Genomic DNA, 27057 nt, shown 5'->3' with positions numbered 1-27057 from the left:
AACCATTACATAAGAAGTGTCAAGACTCATGTGGTATCCTAACTGTAATATTAAGTTATACGAATGCTGATCTGTAAGCTATATCATTTACTTACCTATTAAGAATAATAGTTAATTTCCTTACCCTGTTTTAGAAGTTATTTGCTAGTAAGTGATGTTCCAGAAGGAGGCGCTACTAGTTCTGAATCTGAGTATGTCCGCGGACCGGATGACAACTCTAGCTAAGTTAGACCGAGGAAGTTGTTGCTAGCGAGAGACATGTGAAAGTAACTAAGTAACTTGTAAAGATGTCATGCCTGCCTGTTTGTATTAAACTTGCTGATGTATTTGGATGTTGTGGACATTCAGTTCTTCCATAGAAGATGCAACAACTCATATCTCGTTGCTTTAGAGTCTTGTGTGAGTTTAATCTAAAATACCGCCCTCCCTCCAACCCTCCCTCTGCTCCTCTTGGCCAGGTGAAACATTAGCTCAGCAAGGCGGACAGTTGGAGGCACACCGCTGATGTAAACCGCAGGTGACCTAGTTGTCTCTACAGCCAGGTTCTCTCTGTACTGCCGACCTGAAAAACAGGTGGTGATGGTGGCCAAGTACAGAGGAAGTCTGCACTCTGTTAATGAACTCTATGTCTGGTTTTACGCAGCAGTGTTTGGAAATAGGCTTAGAGGATTCCCCCCATGTTGATGACCCCCCCTGTTTCTAATCTGAAACAGAGTCGTTTCATTTTTCAACATCATGAACGTGACTTCTCTCACATGGCTGTGGAATCTCAACGGGGGCTGATCTCTTGTCCTCTTCAACAAAGCTCCTGCAGTGTGATGGCGGCCATGTTTTTGAAGGCCTCAGCAGAAAAATGAACCTGTTGTTTGATACTCCTCTTCCTCTGTGCTATTGTGAGATCCGGCTGGCTCCGGTCTCTGTTCTCCCAGTCAGAGGAGCATGTGTGTATGTGTGTGTGTTTGTATGTCTAGGGCGTTTTCTTCCAGACATCTCCACATTTTAAATGTAACTAATCAATTCCTCGAAAAGACTACCTCACTCTGACTGCCATACTGCAGTCCTGTAGGTTGATGGTTGATTAGTTGTCTGCTCTGGCTGTATACAAAGACAAACAGAAAGACAGAGAGCACAGATGGAATGAGTATGGGAAGAGCAAACATAGCAACTGCAAACAAAGCAGAAACCAAGATAAACAGAGAAAAGTGACAGAATGCACAGAGCTAGGAAGCCAGCACAGGGATGAAAAGAGGCTGGGATGTTTTGATGGAAACCAGGGTGTCTGTTTCTTCCTGTGTGTGGGTCAGTGAAGGCTTCCTTCAGCAGGGGGGGAGAGGAGGGCAGGCCCCTGGCTCACAGGAGCCAGTGGACAAAGAGCCCTCTTAACCGCCTAATTTGATTTGCATGCAGAGCCGCAGCCTGCCCCCTTTCCTCCAACACAGCATCATGACCCAGAGCACAATCTGCGCCTGGCTTCGACCCACAGCACAGTCTGCGCCTGGCTTCTCTTTACACTCGCCTTTACTTCCTTTTTTTATTCTTAGCCTTTCTAAGTCTCTTTCTGTTGGTCTATCCCTCTCTTCTTTCTTGTTTTGAAATGTGCTCTCAATCTTGAAGCTTTTATCAGGGAGGGACTGCTTCACTTTTCAGTTCTCTAAGTCCTCTGTCTGTTTAAAAAAAAAACAAAAAAAAAAAAAACGATTTTGGCCACAATGGTGTTTTAGCCTTGTTTCAGTACAGTGAGAATTACACATTTCTTCTGTCTGCCAGGTTGTCAGTGAGACTTTCTCTGTGTGTGTGTCTTCCCTGTCGAGGGTGGTTCAGAGGTGTTTGCCTGTTATGTGGTCAGCATGTTAGGGCAGATCACAGCGCCAGTCTCTAGTCATGTTCCCGTGTTTGTACACCTGTGTGGGTGTGTGCGTACGTGAGTGCCAGCAAGTCTACTGTATATTCGTTTGTTTTTATGAGCTTTCTGTAAATAAGAACCCCAAAGTTCAAGCATTCTGTCATTTGATTGTCTGTAAGTCAGCCTACTATAGCCTGCCAACTTTTGCCACACTTATTTTTTTTTTTTTTTAAAAAGAGGGTTGAATAAAATGACAACATCTTTGTTCATTTAAAAGAAGAACCCTAAGTATTTTCCATAGTTTGGGAAAGCCAAATATTTTTGCCAATTTTTTTCCCCCACACATTATCCAATATAACCTGACGCGTACTCAATAATCATTTTGATCTCTCCAACTCAGGCTCTACAGCTCTTTGAAATGGATGACATCCAGGTTGTTGAGTCCAAACCCCTGCTGGTTGACAGGGAACTGCCGGTATGTATTCTGAACAGAGCCAAGACAAATAGTGTTTGAAAAGAATTCTCAGAAAACAGCTTGAGTACTAGATCGCTCAGCTTTGCATGATTTATACCTGACAACAAAGTTGCTTGTGTGGTTCATTAGTACATCTGTGGTTTAATCAGATTGCTGCATATAAGAATTTGAGCACATTTAAATGAATGTCACAGGTGCTGTTCACAATGAAATGCACAATCATGATTATAAGTTACTAACATTATACCTACTATAATTTCTAACCATTTTCTGACAAAACTCTGAGCCATCGAAGTAATATAATCCATAGTGAAAGTTTAAAAAAAAAAAAAAAAAGAAAATACACAAGTAAGAACTCTGAGCACTCAGTAATAGAAATGTTTAATCTTCATCTGGATTTGCATTAAAATACAAACAGTGATATGCAATCATGTGTGCCAGGTTTGTTTTGTAGCCTCATAGATGGAAAAAGCAAAATAATTGCACAATTAGCAATTCATATTTGTTGGATTTGGATCTGCACCGTAATATCGCCAATATTAATATCACACTAACTAATAAACAGATAAATAAATAGGACTTAAACCATAATATCCTTGTCAAAAGACGTGAAAAAAGAGTTTTCTAATTAAGGCCATAGCCAAAGGTTGACGAATGTCTGATAGCTTAAAAAATGCTAAAAACATTTCTTTAAAAAACAAAAGGGTTAACTTAAATGAGTGGTAGGTTTGTGTGAAAGTTTCTGTGCAGCACAAGGTCTGAAAGTAGTTTGCTATCCTTTGTCGACAACTACAAAGTTGTGCAGTTGAAATGATACCCTGTGCCTCATATGACAGAGGTCATATGGATGTAAAAATACATTCAGTGACAGGATGGCGCCCTCAGGATATTAGATTATAGCATGTTGTAATGTAATTACATTAGTTTTGTATTTTCATTACTCTGTTCTTTCCTTGCAGGGCCTGAGAGAGGCTGTGCAGCAGCTTGTTATCAAGGTATGATGATGATGATGATGATGATGAAGAATTTTATTTTGGTTAATATACATGAAAGAAATGATTATTTACCACAATTTGCCACCGTATCTAACCGAAAGAGGAATAGGCTGAAGCCAAGGCTTATTTTTCCCTATCCTATCCCATAATCCCTATAGAATCACCCAGACACAAGAAATATGATCCAGCATTTATCATACCTACCAGTTGTAAACCCAGTCTTATTATTGGAAGCTTGTGTTGACAGATGATTGTAATTACTGACAGTTTTATTCTATATCTTATTATTTTAGCTTGTTTGGTACCATCTAGTGGTGGATAAAAAAGAAATACTCTGCCACCAGTCAACATAGCTGCTGCAGTGGCTCATCTATCAATGCAATTACCTTTCAGCCGCTTTGATTTTATTAAGACTGAAATCTAATTGCGCCTCCACTAATTCAGTCGGCTACTGAGAGTGATGAAACACACTTTGGACAGATAACACAGCTACAGTGCATCAACCCTTTCACTTTCCTCTCTAGCACATATACACACACTCACACACATTTTGAATGGTATATGGGTGCTGCTGAGTCTGGGGGCCTCGCAGCACTTTGGACAGTGCTCAGACTCTCACAGTCAGAATTTTATTTTAGAAAAGTTGCTGAACTTACAGGTACAGTGTCCGTATGAAGTAAAAAGTTATTCCTTAATTGTCCCATACACACAGTACAATGAATGGGAAACTATATTACTGCATTTCAACCCATCCTAAGTGTTAGGACAGCTATACGTACAGCATCCAAGGAGCAGCTTGGGGTTTAGTGTCTTGCTCAGGGACACTTTGACATGTGGCTGGAGGAGCCTGGGGTTGAACCGCCAACCTCATGGTTATGGGGCGACCACTCTACCTCCGAGTCTCAAGCCACTTTTCTCAAAATTGCATTGACCTTTACCTCAAACATAGTGGCTCCAGTCTTGGAGGTCAGAGTGTGTGAGGTTATGGGTTTTCTGGTCAGGCAGTCAGCGGGCAGAGATCTTTCACCAAGCTTTTTAAGGAGCTAATTTGCACTTAAAGCTGTTACACTGACGGGTAAGATGACCTGAAGTTTCCAGCGCAAGGGTTTGATATCTCAGGCCAAACATTAGTGACATAGGTTGTTGTGTTGAGGATTGTCTCCCCTGTGTAGCCTGCTTGAGTTTGCCCAGTGGAGGGGGAGGGGGGGGTGAAGCGAGGCATGGTGAATCCTTAGATGTTTACATGTACTTTACGTCCAGTAAATAGGATATACGCCTCCTTGGCCGTTTCTCCAAGGCAGATCCCATGCGGTCAAAACTGGTTTGAAAACTACCCAATAGGTCATTGCTAGACCTACAAGTCAGGTCACCATAGGTCATATTTTTTTAGGATTCAATCTGCACATCAACAGTTTGATTTCAAAATATTTTGGTAAAAATATAGAAATGTAAGGATGTATACAAGCATTTGTCTCATATAACAACACTGTTTTCAAAACAAACATGTTTTGACATATTCACCAGTTTGTTTTGACAACATCTTTTAGACAGGAAGTTGCACTCAAGAGTGTATATCTCATTTTCAAATACACACACATTATGAGACTTAACAGCATTTAGAGTTTAAGCTTTCATGTTGAAATATTCTGTCTGTATTGCTTCTGGTTATATAAGCCTATTAAATCAGTCAGTCACGGACTGTTAGGAAGTATTTTTAGAAGCTGTTTATGACTTTATCTTGACTAAATCTTTGTAAATTAAATTAAATCTTTCTAGCCTTGGCTGCTGTGATACATTTTATTATTTTAGCTAAGGTTCCTCAGTTTAGCCATTATTTTTGGAAATGTTTCCCCGAAATAATTCTACACTAACTGGTGTCTTCTCCTCCCTCATTCATTCAGCATGTTTTCCTACTGATCACACACCCATATGTACTCACCATGTCAACACAGTAGCCAATGCCCCTCTATCTGACATTGGATGATCCAATTTAGGGATATCTCCATCTAGAGTTAGCTTGTTTTGACCATCCTGCAAGGCACCATGGGAGGCCGGGGGCTTAGCCCAACTGGTAAGCAGCGGGGTTATAAAATGCAGCTCTCAGAGCAGGTCTAAACCACTTCAGAGGCTTAACAACATTTGGATCTAAAGCTCAGGGAGTCACTGTGACTACAATTTTTCAGTAGCGAGCAGCGTTGACCTCCTCTCCTGCAAACATGGTTCTGGAGGATTCTGATATGGAAATGATTGTTGCTGAGATTGAAGTCAGTGTGAGTAGACTAAAGGCTTTATTGAAATGCTTGCTTGCTGAGTAGTTTCCAGTGAAGTGTTGGATTATGCTCCCTGCTGCAGTTGTAGAACAGGTGTCAGCACTGAATAAAGAATTGTTTTATTTGTTTTATATTTCTGTTTTGTGGCTTAAAAAGCAACCTAAATATGTTGGATTCATGTTAATGTATATTTTCAGTCATATTTACTTTTTTTTTTTTTTACTTTTTAAAACCTTATCAAACAATAATTTGGTGGCCTCCCTGCAGTAACTCAGAGGTGCAACATGTTTCTTATCTTTTAGCTTAAAGCTGAATTCCTTGATGTTTACTTGGAATTCTTTTTGGAATTGTTTTTGTTATCCACACATTTTATTCAAAGTTTGGTCTTTTTTTTTTGTTGCATCTATAGGAGCATGATGTGGAGACTCCTCATGGAAGAATTCACTGTACAATGAAGGGGGTTCCCAAGGGTGACAGACCAGTCATCCTCACCTTCCATGACATTGGACTAAACCGTAAGTCTGGCTCCCTATTCAGCTCAATCTAGGTGAAACATCTGTTGTTGTGTCCAAAGTCTTGGGGCGTTGTGAATTAACCGTACCACGTGGGACAAGATTAGGTTCACCAAGCTAACTTTATATTGTTAAGTCTACTACATTACAGTATCTAAACTCTTCCATGCTTACTGACAGATTTCTTGTGATGGTGTCAAATATTGTAAGATGATGAGGCACCAATACCTCCTAAGCAAAAACAAATGTATTCTCCGGTTACTTGAGAGATCATTTCTACTTATCAGCCACGTGTCATTCATCCACCTCCACCTCCCTTTTCTTTGGGCTGCTCTCTAGACAAAACTTGCTGGGACACGCTCTTCAACCATGAGGACATGTCAGAGATCATGCAGCACTTTGCCGTATGTCACGTTGACGCCCTCGGGCAGCATGAGGGAGCTAACACCTTTTCCACTGGGTGAGCCATGCAGACACACACACACACACACACACACACACACACACACACACACACGGTCACAAAAACACACACAAGCACTTAATGTAAGTCAAGCAGTTAGTGACCTTTGACTTGGCAGGTAGATCCTGTGGCTGTACTAAGACGACCTAATTTGAAGTGTGTTGCAGGGATAGGTGTTTATCTCGTTCAACCTAATCTCTGCTTTAATGGGGGGACTTTGCCTCACGTTAGTGCTACATAAGCTAAACATGATATAAAACAGACAGTAAACATAAATTGCTAATACAGGCTGATAATAACAATATGAAGCAATTTAGACCAGTGATTAGATAAAGGCTATTATTAAATTGTTCAATATTAATTGTAACAATATGCTTTTTGTCTTCCAGATATGAGTACCCGTCTATGGACCAACTCTCTGAGACCCTTCCACTGGTGTTAAAGCACTTTGGGTAAGTTGAGCTGCAGTTTTCACACCAACTGTTCACGCTCAAATTTAAGACTGTTTCTAACCTGTTGTTCTAACAGTTTCCATATATGTTTGAGCGCAGGCTGAAGAGTGTTGTCGGAATGGGCATTGGAGCCGGGGCCTACATTCTGACCAGATTTGCTGTAAGTTTCCCCCTCCCCCTCTTTATCAGGCTTAATAATTATGAGTTTTAATCATTTAAGGATTAACAGAGCTAGCTAATGTGTTTCTTCTTTTTGCTGATTTTGGCAATATAATGCTGCTTATTGCTTGAGCCTGCTGAGCCATAAAAGCTTACAGATCGGAATGTTCCAGATCAGCTCAACACTGTGCTCAGTAGGAAGTCTCACTCTGTTGACAGAAGGCGGACAGAGATAGAACTTTTAACTCCTTGCTGCGGCCTTCTCTGTAATTAAATCAAGTGTGCATCATTGCACTATATATTTTTATTTATTTAAAATGTATTTGACCGGGAAAGCCTCTTTGTAACGCAGAATATATTCCAAATTAGAATTAAACAGAAATTGAATTATAAAATCACTTGGGGAAAACAGTTTTTGCAAATATATTTAGCTCAATGCAGCATTGTATGTTGCAGTAATAAATCACTTATTTCATGCTGTGTTTGTTTTTAGCTGGACTACCCGAACATGGTGGAGGGGCTGTTGCTCATCAACATCAACCCATGTGCTGAGGGATGGATGGACTGGGCTGCAAACAAGGTAACATACATTAATAGATATCATACACACATACAACATTTTAAATAATTGTCTGAAACACCACCAGAGGCTAACTGGAAACTGAGAATTTTGGACTGGCAGAGCTAACAAAAACAAATGCTGCATTAAAAGCTAAATGTAGTTTTTATGTCTAATTTCAGATCAGCGGCTGGACCAATGCCATGCCTGACATGATCATCACCCACCTCTTTGGAAAGGTACTGATTCTCTTTGAGTTGTTAACTAAGTCTTTCTAGGCCTTTAGGTTTCAGTGAGTCAGACTAATTTTGTGTTTGGTCACCCACAGGAGGAGATCCACAACAACCAGGACCTAATTGGAACATACCGTCACCACATCATTAATAACATGAACCAGTTTAACCTGCATCTCTTTGTCAAGTCCTACGAAAGGTAAAGAAAACACATCAAAGTCAGTCGGCTAGAAATACACTAAAGAAAAACAGGTTGCAAAATCGTAACTTTTAATTATGATAAAACTGGAGGATTTTTTATAACATAATGTCTCTCTCTACAGTCGGAGGGATCTTGAAATTGAGAGGCCGATCCCCGGAAGCAGTGTCAGGACCCTCAAGTAAGTTGTCATTAAGCAACATTCTGCAACATCGCCTGCTGCATATTTTATTTTAAATCACAATATTATAATAAATATGTAATTGTATGTGTCTCCCTTATCCAGGTGCCATTCTCTGCTGGTGGTTGGCGACAGCTCTCCTGCTGTGGAGGCTGTGGTGAGTTAAAGCACAATCTCTGTCGTTCACACAGCCATTAAAAACAAGGCTTAAATGCAACTGATTAGACTTCCCACCACCACTGGCTGACTTGTGCTGACTTGTTCTGGACGTGTTTTCCATTCACTCCAGTTAAGCTAAGTTTAAGCCAAAGAGATATGCAAGACAGTTTAACATGACTTAGGCAAGAACAAAGTTGGGAACAGATATCAAGTGACACGGAGTAGTTTCAATCTGTTAAAGTTGAGAGAATTGTGTGACTGTTACTGCTTTTAGCTCAGAGAGGTGCCCCAAATCCCCCAAACACCACTACTGATTTGTTCAGCTTTTATGAGCCATAGCCAGCGACTATAAGTGATACATTAAAGGTCCAGTGTGTAACGTGTTTAGTTGTTCATTATCAAAATCTGTGTTGCCCGTTCACAAACTTGTCCTTTTTCATGAATATTTACCACCACCATCAATTCAACACCATCAATAAAATTGAAATTTTACATTTGCATTCGCATGAACTGGGATAGATGCTCCATATTCATGCGCCATCTTGAAATATGTTAGCCAGTAAGGGACATACAGGACATACTGCTCCGCCTTTCGCGTTTTCGCTGTCACATGATGCAAGTTTGAAGAAGGAAACATGGAGGACCACACGTATTCAACATCCAAATTTCAGGAACAGGAGTCTTCTTCTTCGCCCAGAAAAAGAAAAAGGATATTGAAAAGAGCAAGAGACCGGCTTTTTGAAGCTTGAAGCCTATCGTAGCTGTAATACGTACTTTGAACTGCGTGGTGTGAGAGAGTTGATTGCGGTATATTATCTCAACACTAGATGGGGAGAAATTCCTACACATTGGACCTTTTTAAAACCTTATTTTCGAATTGTAGTTCAACAAAATTTAACTTTTTATTGTACATTATTTTAGCCATAGCAATTTATATATTCAACCTGCAAAATATGACCACTAATGATATAAGATACTTTACTGAATAGATGTGTTATTTGTACCCACAGGTTGAGTGCAACACCAAGCTGGACCCAACAAAGACGACCCTGCTTAAGGTACAAGGGCCTCCTCCACCTCCTGTCCCATGTCCTCATTCAGATTATAATAGCCTTGATGGAAACGCATTGGCTGATAAGATTCCAGTGGCTCAGCATGTATCTGGTGACATATTAACCATGGGTAAAGCTGAATGAGGCGATGTGTGTATGCATATTGCCTCTGAGAACGCAATCTGCTGCAACTGACCTACTTCTATTGGCCCATGGCAACCTTTTATGATCCACGACTAAAACCAAATGGCTGTTGGAGCTAAAATGGGTGCCATTTATTGGGGTTAACTGTTTAGGGTCTAGAGGAACACTGATTGGAGGTAGCAGGGACAAGGTGTTTGGCATGTTCAAATGGGACATGTTGAGTGTAATGGGGGGTAATGGTGTGTGTCCACTGCTGTGCCAATGTACAAATTCCAACATGCTAAATGCTAATGGCCTCTTTTGTGTTTTCCCTCCTCCCTCCAGATGGCTGACTGTGGAGGCATGCCCCAGGTTGACCAGGTGTGTATGCTTGTGTGACAAAAACAAAACAAGCTTTGCTAGACACCGTAAATGTTGTAGAGCGATTCTGGATAATCGGCACAGAGGGTCAGGTGGACGGATGGATGGCATACGAAGGTTGCACTTAAGAGCATTAGCAAGTGGCAGACATGAACCACAGTTGTCAGGTTGTAATCCTCCACCCTGCGTAGCACCTGCTCATAACAGCTGTCATATCTTAGACCCTGAGCCATAAGCTGCTGGATGAGAGATTGAGTCTGTCAATGTTATGTAAACAAGTGTGATAATGACAAGAGGACTAATTATCTCCCTACTTTTTTTCTCTCTACAGCCTGCCAAACTGACAGAAGCTTTCAAGTACTTCATTCAGGGCATGGGATACAGTAAGTATTCAAGACATGCAGTATTTTTTTACCTTGGTGACATGCACTTCCCAGGAATGTTGCGGTTAGATTTTAAAGTTTTGTAAACATTTTTTTTTTTTTTTTTAAATTAAACCTTGTAAACCCATTCTGATATAACCTCTAAATACAATTATAAACCTGAAAATGAGCATAATATGAGCACTTTAAACATTGTAATTTGTTTTTGGTGCCATGAGTGTTTGTAGAGTTCAGCCACATTCTCCTCTTCACCCCTGTGTTGGTGTTGGTTAATAAATGACCCATGTACTCACATTGTAACAAGAACTCCAAAGCCAAAGGTCAACTCCAGATGTTTATTGTACTACGAAGTGTGCAGACAATGGCAGTTGAAGAACTAGTCAAATTTAAAAGTGGTACCACTGAAGAAATAATCTTGCAAAACTGACATCATTATAAATAAGAAATAATACCCACTATTCAGGTCAAAATGGCTTGTCACAGTTATGGCATTATATATTATACAATTGGATATTCATTCACAGTAGCACTAGTATAATCTTCAGTCAAAACAGTGTCTTTACTAGGGCTGAACGATTTTTGAAAATAATCTAATTGCGATTTTTTTCCCAAATATTGCGATTCAATATTTGATTATTTTTTTAAGCTCTTTGTCTTCTGTATTATTCAACAAAGAATAGTAATATAATAATTTATAGTATGAACACACAATTACACACTAGACAGTTAAATAAGTAAAAATATAGTATATATCTATACACACACACACAACAGTGTCATTTTTTACAGTGCACAGAGAGGAGCTGCTTCCAGCCCCTCCCCCTCGTGAAATTGCGTGCTGCCGTGTGCACTTGTTCAGAGAGGCTATCGTTACGTTAGCTAGTTGCTGGTGTTCTTGCCATGGGATTAACTGTAATAAAACTGTTGAAACACCGCGGCCACGCTGCTGTGAAAGCTCCCCGAACGTCATTTATCAGTCTGATTGTTACCCCTCTCAGTGGCAGCTCCTCCACTCCATATCTTTATAACGGAGCTAACCGGAGCTAACCGCTAATCAGAGCTAATCGTTGCCAACCGAGCCTTGAGTTCTGTGTGCCTGTATCCATTAACTGCATGTATAGACTCAAGCCCAAATAAAACCCTTCATTTTATTAAAGTGGCCGTAAAAGTTTTAAACTACAACTCAGAGTTGTTTGAATGACAGAAATCAGCTCAAGGTACAGTGTAGCGTTAGCGTGCTAGTTGATGCTTTCTCTGCGGAGTGCAGACTGATTTGCTCTCGCGAGTCATGTGACCAAATCGCAGCCTTTGCGATTAGGAAATCGCGTTTTAACATATCGCGATATTATCGCAAATGCAATTAATCGTTCAGGCCTAGTTGTCGGTGTCGGTACACGATCCGTTCTGCCTGCACGATCCGTTCTGCACATGCGCAAAATGTTCGCGCATGCGCGGTTGTACGAGGATTTACGACTGCACGATCTGTTCCACGCTTCCGGTCGACAGCCAAGCTAACGTTAGTTTAGCTAACAGCTAATTCGGCTAACTGCTAGCTGATTGTAGCGGTCTGCCGTTATCCTCCACAGGCAAGCTAACGTTAGTTTAGCTAACAGCTAATTCGGCCAACTGCTAGCTGAGACAGCATGTAATAACTTTAAAAGACCCTCAAAATAAAACTTGAAAATAAACGTTGACATATATAACAAACACCTAACATATATAACAGCTGTTACGTCAGTTCTACTTTACTTGTGCTCATTTAAAATACAATCACTCAATACTTGTCTTTATTGTTATTACTGTGAAGTCTTAATTTAGCTGTAGCCTGCTTTTCCCATTACGTTTGAGTTAACGTTATTTTAGACTGAATCTAGCTGTCAGCTAGCGGTTAGCCGAATTAGCTGTTAGCTAAACTAACGTTAGCTTCCCGGTGGAGGCTAGCCATAGGCTAGCGTGGAACAGATCGTGCAGGTCGTATGGATACGTAAAACAGTATTATCTTGCGCATGTGCAGAACGGATCGTGCAGGCAGAACAGATCGTGTACCGACACTAGTCTTTACTAAATCCTCCTCTCCTCTCCTCCCCTCCCCTCAGTGCCCTCTGCTGGCATGACCCGCCTGGTCCGCTCCCGGACCGCCTCCGGCTCCAGCGTCACCTCCTTTGAAGGCAACCGCTCCCGCTCCCACACCAGCGAGGGAAACCGCTCCCGCTCGCACACAAACGAGGGCAGCCGCAGCCACACTGCCGAGAACCAGCGCGGACGCTCCCACACGGAGGGCACGGCCAACAGCAACGTAGACCAAGCCGTGCCCAAGTCCACCGAAGTGTCCTGCTAAGTGAACCTTCACTCTCCAGGCACCCAAACCTCTCAAGGTCCCTTCGGGTTGTGCTGCGCTGCCTCTAACTGACACTCATTACTACGCACATACACACTAATGTGGGTGAGAGGGACATTAAGATAGCATACCTGGAATTGTAAAAATGCACAATGGACACTCGCATGCAGACTATTTGATGCAGCTGAGATGCCCCAATTTGAAAATATGATTTTCTTCTTTTGAGTGGGAGGTCAGGGTCAACTGTATGTCTGTTTAGTCATTCTGAAGGACTCAAACATATCTGAACAGAAAATGCTCCTGAGCTCCTTGGTCAGGTGAATGTTTAGTTAGGGGCAACGCAGCATTTGGGAACACCGAAGCCGTGAATGTCGGAGAAAGCTGTGGCTACAAGGACACCAGCTTGTTTATATATATATATATATATATATATATATATATATATATATATATATATATATATATATATATATATATATATATATATATATATATATATATATATATATATATATATATTAAAAGTTTTTATTTCCATTTCTGTGTTCCCTTATCCCGGTTTTATCCATTTTTACCATATTGACACAGCTTTCTTAAATATACCTGACTGTAAATGACAGTTTTGTCTGTTCTAACTGTAATTGTGTGATTTATTCTTTATCTTCCATGTCTGAAGTGTTGTCGTTTGTGCATAGGAGCAGATTTGTAGATGTGGAGAGAGAGAGAGGGCCCTTGGATAAATAAAAATGGCAGTTCGTCTCACAAATTGCTATGTAACATTGAGGGAAAGACTTCCAGTATATCATGTACATACAGCGAATAATATTGTTTCAACATGCCAATATCCATTATCCTTTTTTTTTTTTTCAAATCCTCTGTTATTTTAACGATTACACATCTATTCTCTGGTGAACTTACATCTTTCAGGAATCGAACGGTCATTTTTAGTACATTGCAATGAGGCTGTATGCTTTGTAATTAATCAAAACACACTAAAACAGAAAATTCAGAAGTTTTTACATTGTATGCTTTATTAATGGATCATGGCTTCGAACAGTTTCATTTTTTTATGATGATTTCTATGCAATCAAGCACAATGGAACAAAGATGTGCCATGGAATATTTCTTTTTTTCTTTTTTTTTTTTTTTTTTTTTAGACGTTGCTCCTACATAGGAGCAACGTCTCGGAGCAACCACATGGTTGTGGATTTTTGGGTGAGTGAAGTGATGGGTCCACATGTTAACATGAGGATAGCCATAGAACTTACCTGACACCTTCTACTCCTGTATTTTACTTGCACTACAGCAACATTTTGCTTTGTAGAAGACATACACAGCTTTGTAAAGATGCACAACTGTCTAATGCTGTAGACAAAGAATTAAAATGACATAACAGTTTGTATTTATTAAAGAAATTACAATAAAAGAATCTTGTAACTGAGCTTTCCTGATCTTGTCATTATTTCATATTAGGACATGTGGTCCTAAAATAAGGCTTTGTCTTTGACATCTCAGTCCATTTCTGCCTTTTTTAACATTTATTATAAAGTAAATTTCATGAAATATAAAGGAAAATTTCTACAATAAAGCCTTATTATCTAAGTTGACTTGTGAGTTTAAAGACAGACAATGTTGACTGCATTTGAAAGCATCTCAAGAACACTACATATGTTATTACATATGCAAAAAGCTACATAAATAAATTAAGCCTTCAACTTTCACACTGACTGGCTTTTTCATTTGCAAAGCAGTTCTTCAAATATTCTTCAAAAGCACATCATGCTTTATGAATCCAATCTGGAGACACATATATTTCATATTTACAGATTTTTCCAATAGGAAAAAAAAAGACTGTAAAAAAATCCCTTGTACATAATTAACACGCATCACAAATACAAACCATTGCATAAGAGAAAAAGAAGCCAGAAGAAAGTCAGGATCCTCCCACAGGCAGAGAGCATGATTGCCACCTGTTAGTTCATGACTTCTGGGTGACCATAGTAACTCTCCAACTCGGCGAAGATGTCGTTGGGGTTTTTGCAGCTGAGGTTACAGAAGCATGCCTGGACCCACAGCATCTTCCACGTGAATCCCGTCCCGTTAGGACACTCAAACTCTACGTCGATGGTTTTGGACTTGTAGGGGATGCAGCAGCGCTCATCTGTGCAGACACCGCAGTATTTGGGCCTGTACTGCTTCCTGCTGGTGCAGCCAGAGATGGTGAGGTTTGAGGGTAGTTCTTCCCTGTATATGTTCAGACATTTCTTTCCCGGCTGAAGAAAGAAGGGAGTAGAAAGGTGTAAAGTCTGGGAACCTTTTAACATGCAGTTTTCATCATTCAATTTGTTTGACCACTTAAGATATTAAACAGAATCACTACCTTGATGTGTTTGGTGATGTCGACCTCACAGGGCCGCAGGTTGCAAAGGCGAGATTCTCTGACCAGCTCACACTGCTCGTTGGCATTAGAGATCCTCAGGGACAGGCCGCGGCCACAGGTCTTTGAGCAGGGGCTCCACGAGGTAGTTTGGGTAATGCAGTTCTTGTGCCAGCTCCTGGTCTCAGCTGGGGGAGCTGGATCAGATAAGTGAGGTAAATAGATCATGTCGACAAACTGCTACAAATATCAGAGTTTATTTGTGATATGGACTGATACAACTAATAGTAATAACGTGAGAGAAAAGTCAAAAGCCCTGAAAGAGAAGCTGTTACCAAGAAAAGCATAGGAACACTGCCTCCCCTTCTGCTGTCTCTGTTTTTAATCTACATCTTTAAATTGTGTTTGTCTCGTAATCTGGATCTGATTTGTATCCTTATGCAACACAAAGAGATCTTAGTTCACATTGATCCCTCCACAGCACTGCTGCAATACAGGACTGGAAACTGGATATGACCCAAAAACAGTGTGAGGGCTTCCACAGGAAAGGATTGGTCTGTCCCTGCACACACACCCAAACCTCATGATCCTCTTGGACTCACATATGTGTTTATTGCCAATTCCAAACACAGCTGCTGCTATTTCAATATCAAATCATCTTATCCATCTGCTATTGAAAAAACAATATAAATTCTACTTTTCATTTCATGGCCTCTTACATCCATGTACAATACATTCAACTGTACATATGAAGTTATTCAGTGAACTGAATCTACAATGATATCTTCCAGATCAGAGTTCTCTAAAAAGCTGACCCTAAGAATTGGTTTACATAACCGTGCTTATGAAGCAATGACAATCATTTCCCTAGTTTATTCCCTTGCACCTAGTTTTTGTGTTCTCTTACAATACTTGAAGCATTCGTTTTTCAGACTTTTCATTTCAGCAGGCTGGAAGGAAATAAGGGGATTTGGCAGTGCAAACATGAGCCCCTCTAGTATATATATATATATATATATATCTAAGGCGTCCTACCCTCTACTGCATGTCGTGGCGCCGTCTTGCGCCCTCTTTTGGGTTCATCACAGATCCACTGCTCACAGCATTGTCCCCGCACTTTGACCCGGCGTGGGGTTTGGCACCAAACCCGCGGAGGCTGGGACTCTGTGCACAGGGCCACACAGCCGATGGCACCATTCACACACACACACTCGTATTTACAGCTGGGTTTGAAGCTCTGCCCGTTACGGTAAATCACGCCATCATGCTCGCAGCCTGTTCCAACCATATCTGGCAGAGGGGAACAACAAGCAGTCAGTCACATATTATAGAGACATGCAAGGCAAACTGCACACTTGGAAGTCAGGTCACAATGTCATTGCATTTAGAATCATAATTAAGTAGTTATGAATGAAACTATTCTTAGGATGTAAAAATCTATGACATTGTAGGTGAACTAGAGAATGCATTTCCTGCAGAAAATGCTTGTGAATGCTAAAAAGCTGTTGGTGTTGAGGCCTGAAGTCAGTTAGGAGTCAGTTGGTCAGTTAGTCCATCATGTTAGCTGACAAATAACACCTCTTCTCCTTTCTTCATCTCCTCTCCTCCACCTTTCTTCCTCTCCTCTTCTCGTCCTCTCCTTTTCTTCTTCTCCTGTGGCAGTAAGTGTTGCTAAAGTGATTTGCGCAGTTGGAACAAAAATATTTGGATTCGGCCGAATATTGGGCCGAATCCTAGCACCGAAACCAGGATTCGGCTTTGGATTCGGCCCAATATTCGGCCGGATTCGGCTTCGGATTCGGCCCAATATTTTCCTCCCCCTTTCTCTTCTTCCCAGCTGATCTACGATGCAGGTGTGTCCTTCCCCATACACACACATTGGAAAATCGGAAACAGTGTGAAAACTGGATGATACATAAACTGTGATTTGGTAGAAATCGTGCTTGATTTCAGAATGCCCATTCAGCCCAATAAAGACCAAAGTCTTGTTTTCGGTTTAAACTTTTAATTATTTTTCTACATTAAAGTAAGGCGATACAGTATAGCCACAAAGAGGGGTTGTTTTGAGCTGTCTTAAGCGATTTCCCAAAGATTTCCCATTAAAGGGGTGATAGAATGATTTTATAGGGTATTTTACACCTAATAGGGTATGTAACATTGGTTGGGCTGAAAACTGCCCGAATGCTATTTTATTAGGCCCTTAACTATCCTGTGAATATGGCTCTATTTGGAACAAGAGCTTTTCTTCCAAATATGGTATGCTCATGAATATTTAGATGAGCTGCGCGCTGATTGGTTTGAGCAAACCACATAGAAACACATTGGAGACAAGACAGCAGGTCTCATATTTCAGACACTGCAAAGTTATAAATTTTTTCTCGGGCTATTTCGTTATTAAATTCACTTCGAAGAGGGGAGCTGCAAAAAAGGTAATAAAAAAGCCAAAGCAAAGTATGTCGAAAAAAGTGATAAAAAGTCATAGTATATCATGTTGAAAAGTCATAGTATAGGAATGTCAAAAAAATGATAAAAAGTCATATTATAACATGTCAACAAAAGTCATAGTATCATATGTCGAAAAAATTCATACAAAAGCCATGGTGTAGTATGTCAAAAAGAATAATGATATAGTTTGTCGAAAAAAGTGATAAAAAAGCCATAGTATAGTATGTCGAAAAAAAGTAATAAAAAAGCCATAGCATAGTATGTCGAAAAAAGTGATAAAAAGTCATAGTATTACATGTCGAAAAGTCATAGTATAAGAATGTCAAAAAAATTATAAAAAGTAATATTATAGCATGTCAACAAAAGTCATAGTATATGTTGAAAAAAGTCATAGTATAGTAAGTCGAAAAAAGTGATAGAAAGCCATAGTATAGTATGTCGAAACAGACATAGGATAGACAAAGTTAGGATCACTTTAACGTGTCCAGAGGAGCCTGGTATTGATTCACCAACCTTGTGATTACAGGACAACCATTCTACCTACCTAACCACCCTTGTTTGAAAAGTTGATCAAAAAAAGCCATAGTATAGTATGTCGAAAAGAATAATAATATAGTATGTCGAAAAAAAGTGATAAAAAGTCATAGTATAGTAAGTTGAAAAAGTCATATTATAGCATAACGAAAGTAGAATAGTATGTTGAAAAAAGTGATTAAATGCCATAGTATAGTATGTCAAAAGAGACATAGGATAGACAAAATTAGAGACACTTTGACATTTGTCCAGAGGAGTCTGGCATTGATCCAACAACTTTGCAATTATGGGATGACAATTCTACCTCACAGCCATAGCAACTACCTTGTTTCCAGAATTGATTAAAAAAAAGCCATACTACAGTATGTCAAAAAAAAGTGATAAAAAAGCCATAGTATAGTATGTCGAAATTTCTTTATAAAAAGTCATAGTATAGCATGTCGAAAAGTCATAGTATAGGAATGTAAAAAATGATAAAACGTCATATTATAGCATGTCAACAAAAGTCAAAGTATCATTTGTCGGAAAAAGTCATATAAAAGTCAAAGTATAGTATGTTGACAAAAGTGATAAAAAAAGTCATAGCATAGCATATCGAAAAAAAAAATGTTATAGTAAGTCGAAAAAAGTGATAAGAAAGCCGTAGAATAGTATGTTGAAAAAAGTGATAAAAAGCCATAGTATGTCAAAACACATATAGGATAGACAGAGTTATGGACACAGTGACACGTGTTCAGAGGAGCCTGGTATTGATCCACCAACCGTGTGCATACTGGACAACCATTCTACCTCACAGCCATAGCATCCATCCTTGTTTGCAAAGTTGATAAACATGTTATAGTAAGTCGAAAAAAGTGATTAAAAAATGTCATAGCATATCGAAAAAAAAGCCATGTTATAGTAAGTCGAAAAAAGTGATAAAAAAGCCGTAGAATAGTATGTTGAAAAAAGTGATTAAATGCCATAGTATAGTATGTCAAAAGAGACATAGGATAGACAAAGTTAGGTACACTTTCACATTTGTCCAGAGGAGCCTGGCATTGATCCAACAACTTTGCAATTATGGGATGACAATTCTACCTCACAGCCATAGCAACTACCTTGTTTCCAGAATTGTTTAAAAAAAAACCATACTACAGTATGTCAAAAAAGTGATAAAAAAGCCATAGTATAGCATGTCGTAAAAAGTGATAAAAAAGCCATAGTATAGTATGTCGAAAAAAAGTAATAAAAAAGCCATAGCATAGTATGTCGAAAAAAGTGATTAAAAAAGCCATAGTATAGTATGTCGAAATTTTTTTATAAAAAGTCATAGTATAGCATGTCGAAAAGTATAGGAATGTAAAAAATTATAAAACGTCATATTCTAGCATGTCAACAAAAGTCAAAGTATCATTTGTCGAAAAAAGTGATATAAAAGTCAAAGTATAGTATGTTGACAAAAGTGATAAAAAAAGTCATAGCATAGCATATCGAAAAAAAAAAGCCATGTTATAGTAAGTCGAAAAAAGTGATAAGAAAGCAGTAGAATAGTATGTTGAAAAAAGTGATAAAAAGCCATAGTATAGTATGTCAAAACACACATAGGATAGACAGAGTTGGGGACACATTGACACGTGTTCAGAGGAACCTGGTATTAATCCACCAATCTTGTGCTTACTGGACAACCATTCTACCTCGCAGCCATAGCATCCATCGTTGTTTTTCTTAGTTGATAAAAAAAAGCCATAGTATAGTATGTCAAAAAAAGTGATAAAAAAGCCATAGTGTAGTATGTCGAAAAAAAATAATAAAAAAGCCATAGTATAGCATGTCAAAAAAGTCATAGTATAGGAATGTTAAAAAAATGATAAAAAGTCATATTATAGCATGTAGGACAACCATTCTGCCTCCCAGCCATAGTATCCATCGTTGTTTGTAAAGTTGATAAAAAAAAGCCATAGTATAGTATGTCAAAAAAAGTGATAAAAAGGCATAGTATAGTATGTTGAAAAAGTCATATTATAGTATGTCGAAAAAAGTGATAAAAAAGCCATAGTGTAGTATGTCGAAAAGTATAATAATATAGTATGCTGAATAAAGTGATAAAATGGCCATGGTATAGGAATGTCAAAAAAATGATAAAAAGTCATATTATAGCATGTCAACAAAAGTCATAGTATCATATGTCGAAAAAAGTCATATAAAAGTCATAGTATAGTATGTCGACAAAAGTGATGAAAAAAAGTCATAGTATAGCATAACGAAAAAAAAACATGTTATAGTAAGTCGAAAAAAGTGATAAGAAAGCCGTAGAATAGTATGTTGAAAAAAGTGATTAAATGCCATAGTATAGTATGTCAAAAGAGACATAGGATAGACAAAGTTAGGTACACTTTGACATTTGTCCAGAAGAGCCTGGCATGATCCAACAACCTTACAATTATGGGATGACAATTCTACCTCACAGCCATAGCAACTACCTTGCTTCCAGAATTGATAAAAAAAAAAAGCCATACTACAGTATGTCAAAAAAAGTAATAAAAAATCCATAGTATAGTATGTCAAAAAAAGTGATTAAAAAGCAATAGTGTAGTATGTCAAAAAAGACAGATGCTAGTATGTCGAAAAAAGTGATAAAAAAGCCATAGTATAGTATGTCGAAATTTTTTTTATAAAAAGTCATAGTATAGCATGTCGAAAAGTCATAGTATAGGAATGTAAAAAATGATAAAAAGTCATATTATAGCATGTCAACAAAAGTCAAAGTATCATTTGTCAAAGTATAGTATGTCGAAAAAAGTGAAAAAAAGTCATGTTATAGTAAGTCGAAAAAAGTGATAAAAAAGCCGTAGAATAGTATGTTGAAAAAAGTGATAAAAAGCCATAGTATAGTATGTCAAAACACACACATAGACAGAGTTAGGGACACATTGACATGTGTCCAGAGGAGCCTGGTGTTAAACCAACAACCTTGCGATTACAGGACAACCATTCTACCTCCCAGCCACAGCAACTACCATGTTTCCAAAATTGATAAGAAAAAGCCATAATAGAGTATGTCAAAAAAAAGTTATAAAAAAGCCATCGTATGGTATGTCAAAAAAAGTGATAAAAAACCCATAGTATAGCATATCCAAAAAAAAGTGATAAAAAAGCCAAAGCATAGTTTGTCGAAAAAAGTGATAAAAAAGCCATAGTATAGTATGTCGAAAAAATTTTATAAAAAGTCATAGTATAGCATGTCGAAAAGGTGCAGCCCAGACTGGGAATTAAACCTGGGTCAGAGCCTGCATTGCCTACTTGCTGGTGCTAGTAGCAGTGCCAACAACTGAGCCACTGTGCTACTAAAAGAAATTATGTTGAAAACAGTCATAGCATAGTTTGTCGAAAAAAGACAATAAAAAACTCACAGCATAGTATGTCGAAAAAAAGTCATAGTATGGTATGTAAAAAAAAAAGTGATTAAAAAAGTATAGCATGTCGAAAAAAGTTGTTAGATACATTTTGATTTACATCCTTTCTCTCTTGTTATTATTAAACTGTTTGCATAGAATAATATTATACTGAATACTCTAAACAAGATAACTGGAGCCATTGCGTGTCCTTGACTGAGAACGGTGTGTTCCAGAGGGCATACATGCCCTCTCAGACCAGATAGGGGAGATGTCTTCGACTCTGACAAGATAAACAACTGACGACACCAACTCTTGTATCATGATTATCACATTCTACGTTGTATTACAAAAGCTGCTGTAGAGAGCTTTTCGTTAGGTCATTGTCTATACTATTCCGTAGTGCGGAGAAGGCCTCCTCGTTGGGTTCTCAAGTAAAATGAACTTTAATATCTCTTCAGTGGTTCCGTCTATCCTTTGATAATGTATTTATTCTAACAAAAGTGATACAAAAATGTCATAGTAAAGTATTTCAAAAAAAGTCATAGTATAGCATGTCGAAAAAAGTGATAAAAAAGTCATAGTATGTATGTCGAAAGAAGTCATAGTATTGTATGTCGGAAAAAGCCATTAAAAAGTCATAGTATGGTAGTCGAAAAAAAGTGATAAAAAAGTCATAGTATAGCATGATCAAAAATAGTGATAAAAAAGTAATAGTATAGTATATCAAAAAGTCATAGCATAGTATGTCGAAAAAGTGATATCAAAGTCATAGTATAGTTTGTTGAAAAAACCATTAAAAAGCCTAAACAATATGTGGTATCAATATAATGACCTCACCATGAGCACCAGCATTTGCAGACATATTGATATATAATATGTCTGGATAAAGTCAAACAATGTGAGCATATTAGTGATTTGAAAAACTGGCACTCAACTGGCAGGATGTTTAAGAAGGGCTGTCAATGAAGGAATGCTTGAATCACCCACACTGTACAGCCCTCAAAAATGCAAAAAAAAGCCTAAAGGAGCACAAAACTTAAACAGTGATAACACAAAAACTGTAAAAGATTTTGAAAAGCGTTTACTAATAGCTGACAGTTTTCTGAATAGTTTAAAGTTAGAATTACATCTGTAGGTGAAAGTATGTGGGAGGACTAGCATTTAGAAGTGGAAGAAGCCTGAAGAGGATTTAAAGATTGCTCCATTGACTTTCAATGACTTTTCAAGAAAAAAAGCTTTATATTTTAAAAAACTACAGTGGAGAAAAGTTGAATACAATCACAAATGTCCTTAAAGAGCTGAACATTTTGATATTTGAATGTTTTTTGTAGCTGAAAGTATGCAGAAGTAGGCGACCGAAGATTACAAAACTGAATTCTGCTGAATCTGCATTCACACAATTACTTTCTGGTTTGACACTTTCTGTTGCAGGCTGATATCACACAATAGCAATGCTGTGAATTATGCTGTGAATGATAAAATGATAAAATACATACAATACATTAAGCAAGTGACTTTATTTTAATGCACAACCCGACATTCTCTATTTTAGTGTGAAAAGTGAAACAAATGGAAAGTCTAAATTAGATTTAGGCATAATTTTGGGCTACGGTTAGGGCTTAGTCTGGGGCAAGAAAATAATTATAATAAAAACATTATGTTATACAAAAAGCTTTTTTTGCATGTTTAGGCGTTAGATTTTATTTCCCATGTGTTAACACCCCCAAAACATATGGAAGTCAGGCTTTTGAAGTCATTTCCATATGTGGTTTGTAATATGATCCACATAAAATTTGTGGACATGCAACTGTTGTCATTGAGTGAAGTGATTTAATTCAGCAGGATATTACAATGATAGTGCAACTACAAACTACCGAAATAACAAAGAAAAATCAGAGGAGGTGAAAGAATTGCTTGCATGTTGCTGCCTGTGGTACCAAGCAGGCAACATTAAACTGCATCAGTATACTAGTCAAGTGACACCTGTGTTGTGTTGCTAGGACAACCAGTGTTGATATGGCAGCAAAAACCTGCTCTACTGAAACATAATCTGGTCACTTGCAGTCTGTGCTGCGGTGTGGACAGTGATCCAAAAACACATCAGAAAATAAACTGTGTAAAATCTTTGTTTTGTCGGTTTTGGTGAGTGACACTTACATGCACACACTCCTTTTTCGTACCTAGGCTTGTCCGAGCTGTAGTCGCAGTACAGTCCCTTGTGGTAGTCGCATGTGTCTGCCTCGTTGCACACCTCGCCCACCTGCCGGGCGCAGGTTTTGCAGCATTCACAGCCATCCATGAGGAGGCTCACGCCCAGGGGACAGGTAGGGGTGACATTGGGGCACTCGCAGGGCCACTTGCAGTACTGTGTGCGGTTGTACAGGTCCACAGCTGAGGATGTGAAGGCTATGGCAGGCGGCGTGGCAGTGGAATTCTGGGAGAAGACCTGGAGAGAGGAAAGTGAACAAATTAGGCCTAAAAGACAACTTTAAAAAAAAAAAAAAAAATGCAGTTTAACCATGATGTGCAGTTCATATTTGTAGCCATTTCACTGAACCTTCACTACATTAAAAATACAGCATTATCTTTGGTCACACAGGCTTCAGTAGCTAGTCTTTCTCTGTGTTTGTGAAAAACCAAACAGTCATCTTTTATCACATGAAATGTATTTGACCCGATGTGGCGAGGCTCTCCTGAATTCTTTTATAGCCTGCCCTCTTTGATAACCCTGTCTCAGAAAGTCGCTGATCCTAATGGTGTCAAACACCTTTGTTTCACTGCGTACACGGGTGGAACACATGGCAGCCTGCTAACGTCTGCTCTGTGCAATAAATCAATTAAGCCCATAAAAATGAATTACACACCCAGTGGTCTTAAAGCAATGGCATAGTCTCGTCTTGTATGTACTTAACACTCTGGAAGTGTTCCATTATCATATTTAAAATCTGCAACAGTAACAAAATCCTGCCAATGAAACATGAATGTCAGTGTGTTTTGACTCTTACAAGCCAAGATCACACAGTTAACAGCTCTGTGGTTCTTAAAAGCAGATGTTCTCACTAAAACAGGCCACAGGAGCCACATTAACAGCCTAGCACTTGGAGGTTTGTTTTAGACAGTGGATGCACGAGTGTCAACAGAGGAAGCTTTTCTTCATTGGTTTAGAGTGTGTTTTTCTGATGACAGATATCACTATTTAAATTAATTTCTGCTTGTTTTAAGAACACAGTGTGCTTGGGAAAAATGCCAGAAGATGCTCTCTGGGTCATCGTTCAGTGAGGGAGAAACTGAGGTTGTCTTCTTAGGCATAGACAAGTTGACAAAACTCAAGTAAGGAGCTTCTGATCCATGAAAAAAACAAATGCATTTACACACATACGTGTGCATGCACACTTAATTCACAATTACTTGTGAAGAAACATGCTTAATCATCTTATGCAAGCTGTGCCCTATGTCATATCCCTAAGCTTGTTCTCAGCACTTCAATGGAATTATGGGCATATTAATAACTGCTGTGCTCAGTGTTAAAAGCTAATGCAGATAAATGAGTTTTAATCACGGCGGTACCACTAAACCATTCCTCAGATGAGTTAATTTAGCTCTCAGGCTAATTTGTAGAAGAGGGGAAACCAAAACAAACAGCACAAAAGCTGTCCATCACTCTTAACAAATACAGGAGAGCAGAGAGAGGTGGGCGTTTCATAAGTTAATTATGAAAACATTCGGTAAAGCCTAATGCAATCATCAGCCTGAAATCGTTCATCTTTGCTGACTAAATTCAGCATGATTTTATTTAAAAGAGATTTAAACGCTATCAGGAAAGGTATCCCTAACAGAGCACTAAATGAGTTAGAGAAACACATATTTAAGAAAACTAGAGCAAAACTAAAAGCAGAGAAAGACGCTCAAATAGTTGGGTGAGCTCAAAATATTCAGGTTTTAGACATTTAGATATTCGTGACACAAACCTTCGATATCATCACCTCTTTGAATGTTTTCCAGCTGCCATGTTTTGTTGATGGCCAGTTAATTATAATGCTGTTTTCTTTTCTCTGTTGTGAGAAGTGACCATGATGACTAATGACCTTCCTTTCCCTGCTGGTTTGATCTTTTCCCTCCTGTCAGATCAGATGACTTCTGATCTGTGCACAGGCATGGACAAACCCTTTGCAGGAAGGTCTGATAACATTTTATAAAACAAAAGTGGGGAAATAGACAAACTGGGGTTCACTGGGGTATTGCTTTCTTAAATTTCTCTCCAAAAGCTTGTGACACTTAAAGGAGGAAGCATGGCTTTAAACAGTTTAAACATGTTCATACTTTGAAAGATGCTATGAAAAATTGCATTACTATATTACATTATATTATCAGCTCAAATGATAGTAGCCTAATAACATCCCATATGAAGTAATGTATTATTATGACCTATAATTGTGACAAGTGTTACATTGATTACTTTTCCTGTCGCTAAATGGATTTAAAACTGGCAAAACTGAAAAGACTGCATGTTATTTTGGAATAAATCACTGATTTCTTCTTTTACCCAAGCATCCAAAAGGTGATCCACAGACTTATAGATAGATAATGGGAGAATAGATGATGCAGAAAAAAGCTGTTTCCTATATAACCACGAGGTGGCACTAGCATATAACGATGGGAAATGAAGCCGCAAAGTGGCAACTGCCAGCATCTCACTCTGCAAATTTAACCCCGGGGTGGTTGATGACAAAACGACTTATCTTCGGAAAAATGGGGTCCAGTCCATTCAATCAAGCTTACTCTTTCACAAGTCAAGAAAACGTACCATATGCAGCACTGACTAATCTTTTAAGGGCCACAGTTACAGATCGACAGCCAACTCATTTTTGATATCATCACATTAATTTATGTTAGAAAAACGACGTGGTTACTATAAACTTGCCACTGAGTACCACAAAACTCCTTAAAGGGATATAAACTATATAAATAGACTCTAACGTCCTTACAGCAAGAAAAATAAAAGGAAAATAAAATAAAAAGTCACTAAAACTTACTGTGAATTAGCCTATACAAACAAGTCCCCATAGTAAGGGTAACTTTTCATGTTGTAAAACACACTAAATGGGCAATAGAGATGCAGAATAATGTTAATCTCACAAGTTTTATCCCTACTGTGTGCATCCTGAAAGTGAGCTAAGTAGCCTATGCAGTTTGCACATTAAAAAGGACTCTTTAAATAATCTATAATAAACCTATCATTCATCCCACCTGTTGAATCCCGGCTGCAGTTAGAATCCACAACAGGAGCCAACTCATCACTGGTGAGAAACTGCAAATGCATTGAAACCAGAATTAGTTCCGTTTTAAACGCATGCCACGCCGCTCTCCGCAGGTGTGCTACATCCTCCTCGTCCCATTGCTGTCATCTCCGTGCACCTCTGCCTGCGTCCTGACCGGGACCGACAGTTTGTTAAAGAGTCCGGGCTGACGTAAGGTCTGAGAGGACGAGCCCCGCATACTTCTGACAAGGGACGGGTTCTTCTCTTTCCCTCCGCTCCGCTTTCACCC

General features: G+C 38.8%; 2 protein-coding genes across 4 annotated transcripts in view; one reads left to right on the top strand and one right to left on the bottom strand.

Annotated features, from left to right (window-relative positions):
- Positions 1-13197, top strand: part of ndrg1a (N-myc downstream regulated 1a) — a 15443-nt gene extending 2246 nt beyond the window's left edge. The window contains exons 2-16 of one of the 3 annotated variants that reach the window (XM_031322993.2): positions 2244-2318; positions 3278-3313; positions 5993-6098; positions 6435-6555; positions 6948-7010; positions 7110-7170; positions 7663-7749; positions 7911-7967; positions 8057-8160; positions 8285-8341; positions 8447-8498; positions 9511-9558; positions 10021-10056; positions 10388-10439; positions 12536-13197. In XM_031322993.2, the coding sequence (XP_031178853.1) occupies positions 2262-2318; positions 3278-3313; positions 5993-6098; positions 6435-6555; positions 6948-7010; positions 7110-7170; positions 7663-7749; positions 7911-7967; positions 8057-8160; positions 8285-8341; positions 8447-8498; positions 9511-9558; positions 10021-10056; positions 10388-10439; positions 12536-12777 (1179 nt within the window). In that variant the 5' untranslated portion in view covers positions 2244-2261 and the 3' untranslated portion in view covers positions 12778-13197. Of the gene's footprint in view, positions 1-2243; positions 2319-3277; positions 3314-5309; positions 5584-5992; positions 6099-6434; positions 6556-6947; positions 7011-7109; positions 7171-7662; positions 7750-7910; positions 7968-8056; positions 8161-8284; positions 8342-8446; positions 8499-9510; positions 9559-10020; positions 10057-10387; positions 10440-12535 lie in introns of those variants that run through there. The other 2 variants (XM_031322994.2, XM_031322995.2) reach the window with 2 other exon arrangements.
- On the bottom strand, positions 286-27057 carry ccn4a (cellular communication network factor 4a). Its single transcript, XM_031322996.2, has 7 exons — positions 26758-27057; positions 23668-23956; positions 16190-16444; positions 15158-15351; positions 13975-15050; positions 874-877; positions 286-296 (listed from the first exon to the last, which is right to left on the bottom strand). The coding sequence occupies exons 1-5, from the start codon at positions 26803-26805 to the stop codon at positions 14751-14753; spliced, it is 1086 nt and encodes a 361-aa protein (XP_031178856.1). The 5' UTR covers positions 26806-27057; the 3' UTR covers positions 286-296; positions 874-877; positions 13975-14750.

This window comes from Sander lucioperca, chromosome 16, assembly GCF_008315115.2.
Source record: "Sander lucioperca isolate FBNREF2018 chromosome 16, SLUC_FBN_1.2, whole genome shotgun sequence".
Taxonomy (NCBI): Eukaryota; Metazoa; Chordata; class Actinopteri; order Perciformes; family Percidae; genus Sander; species Sander lucioperca.
Note: the sequence above shows the minus strand (reverse complement) of the source record. Positions and strands in the feature narration are given on the sequence as shown.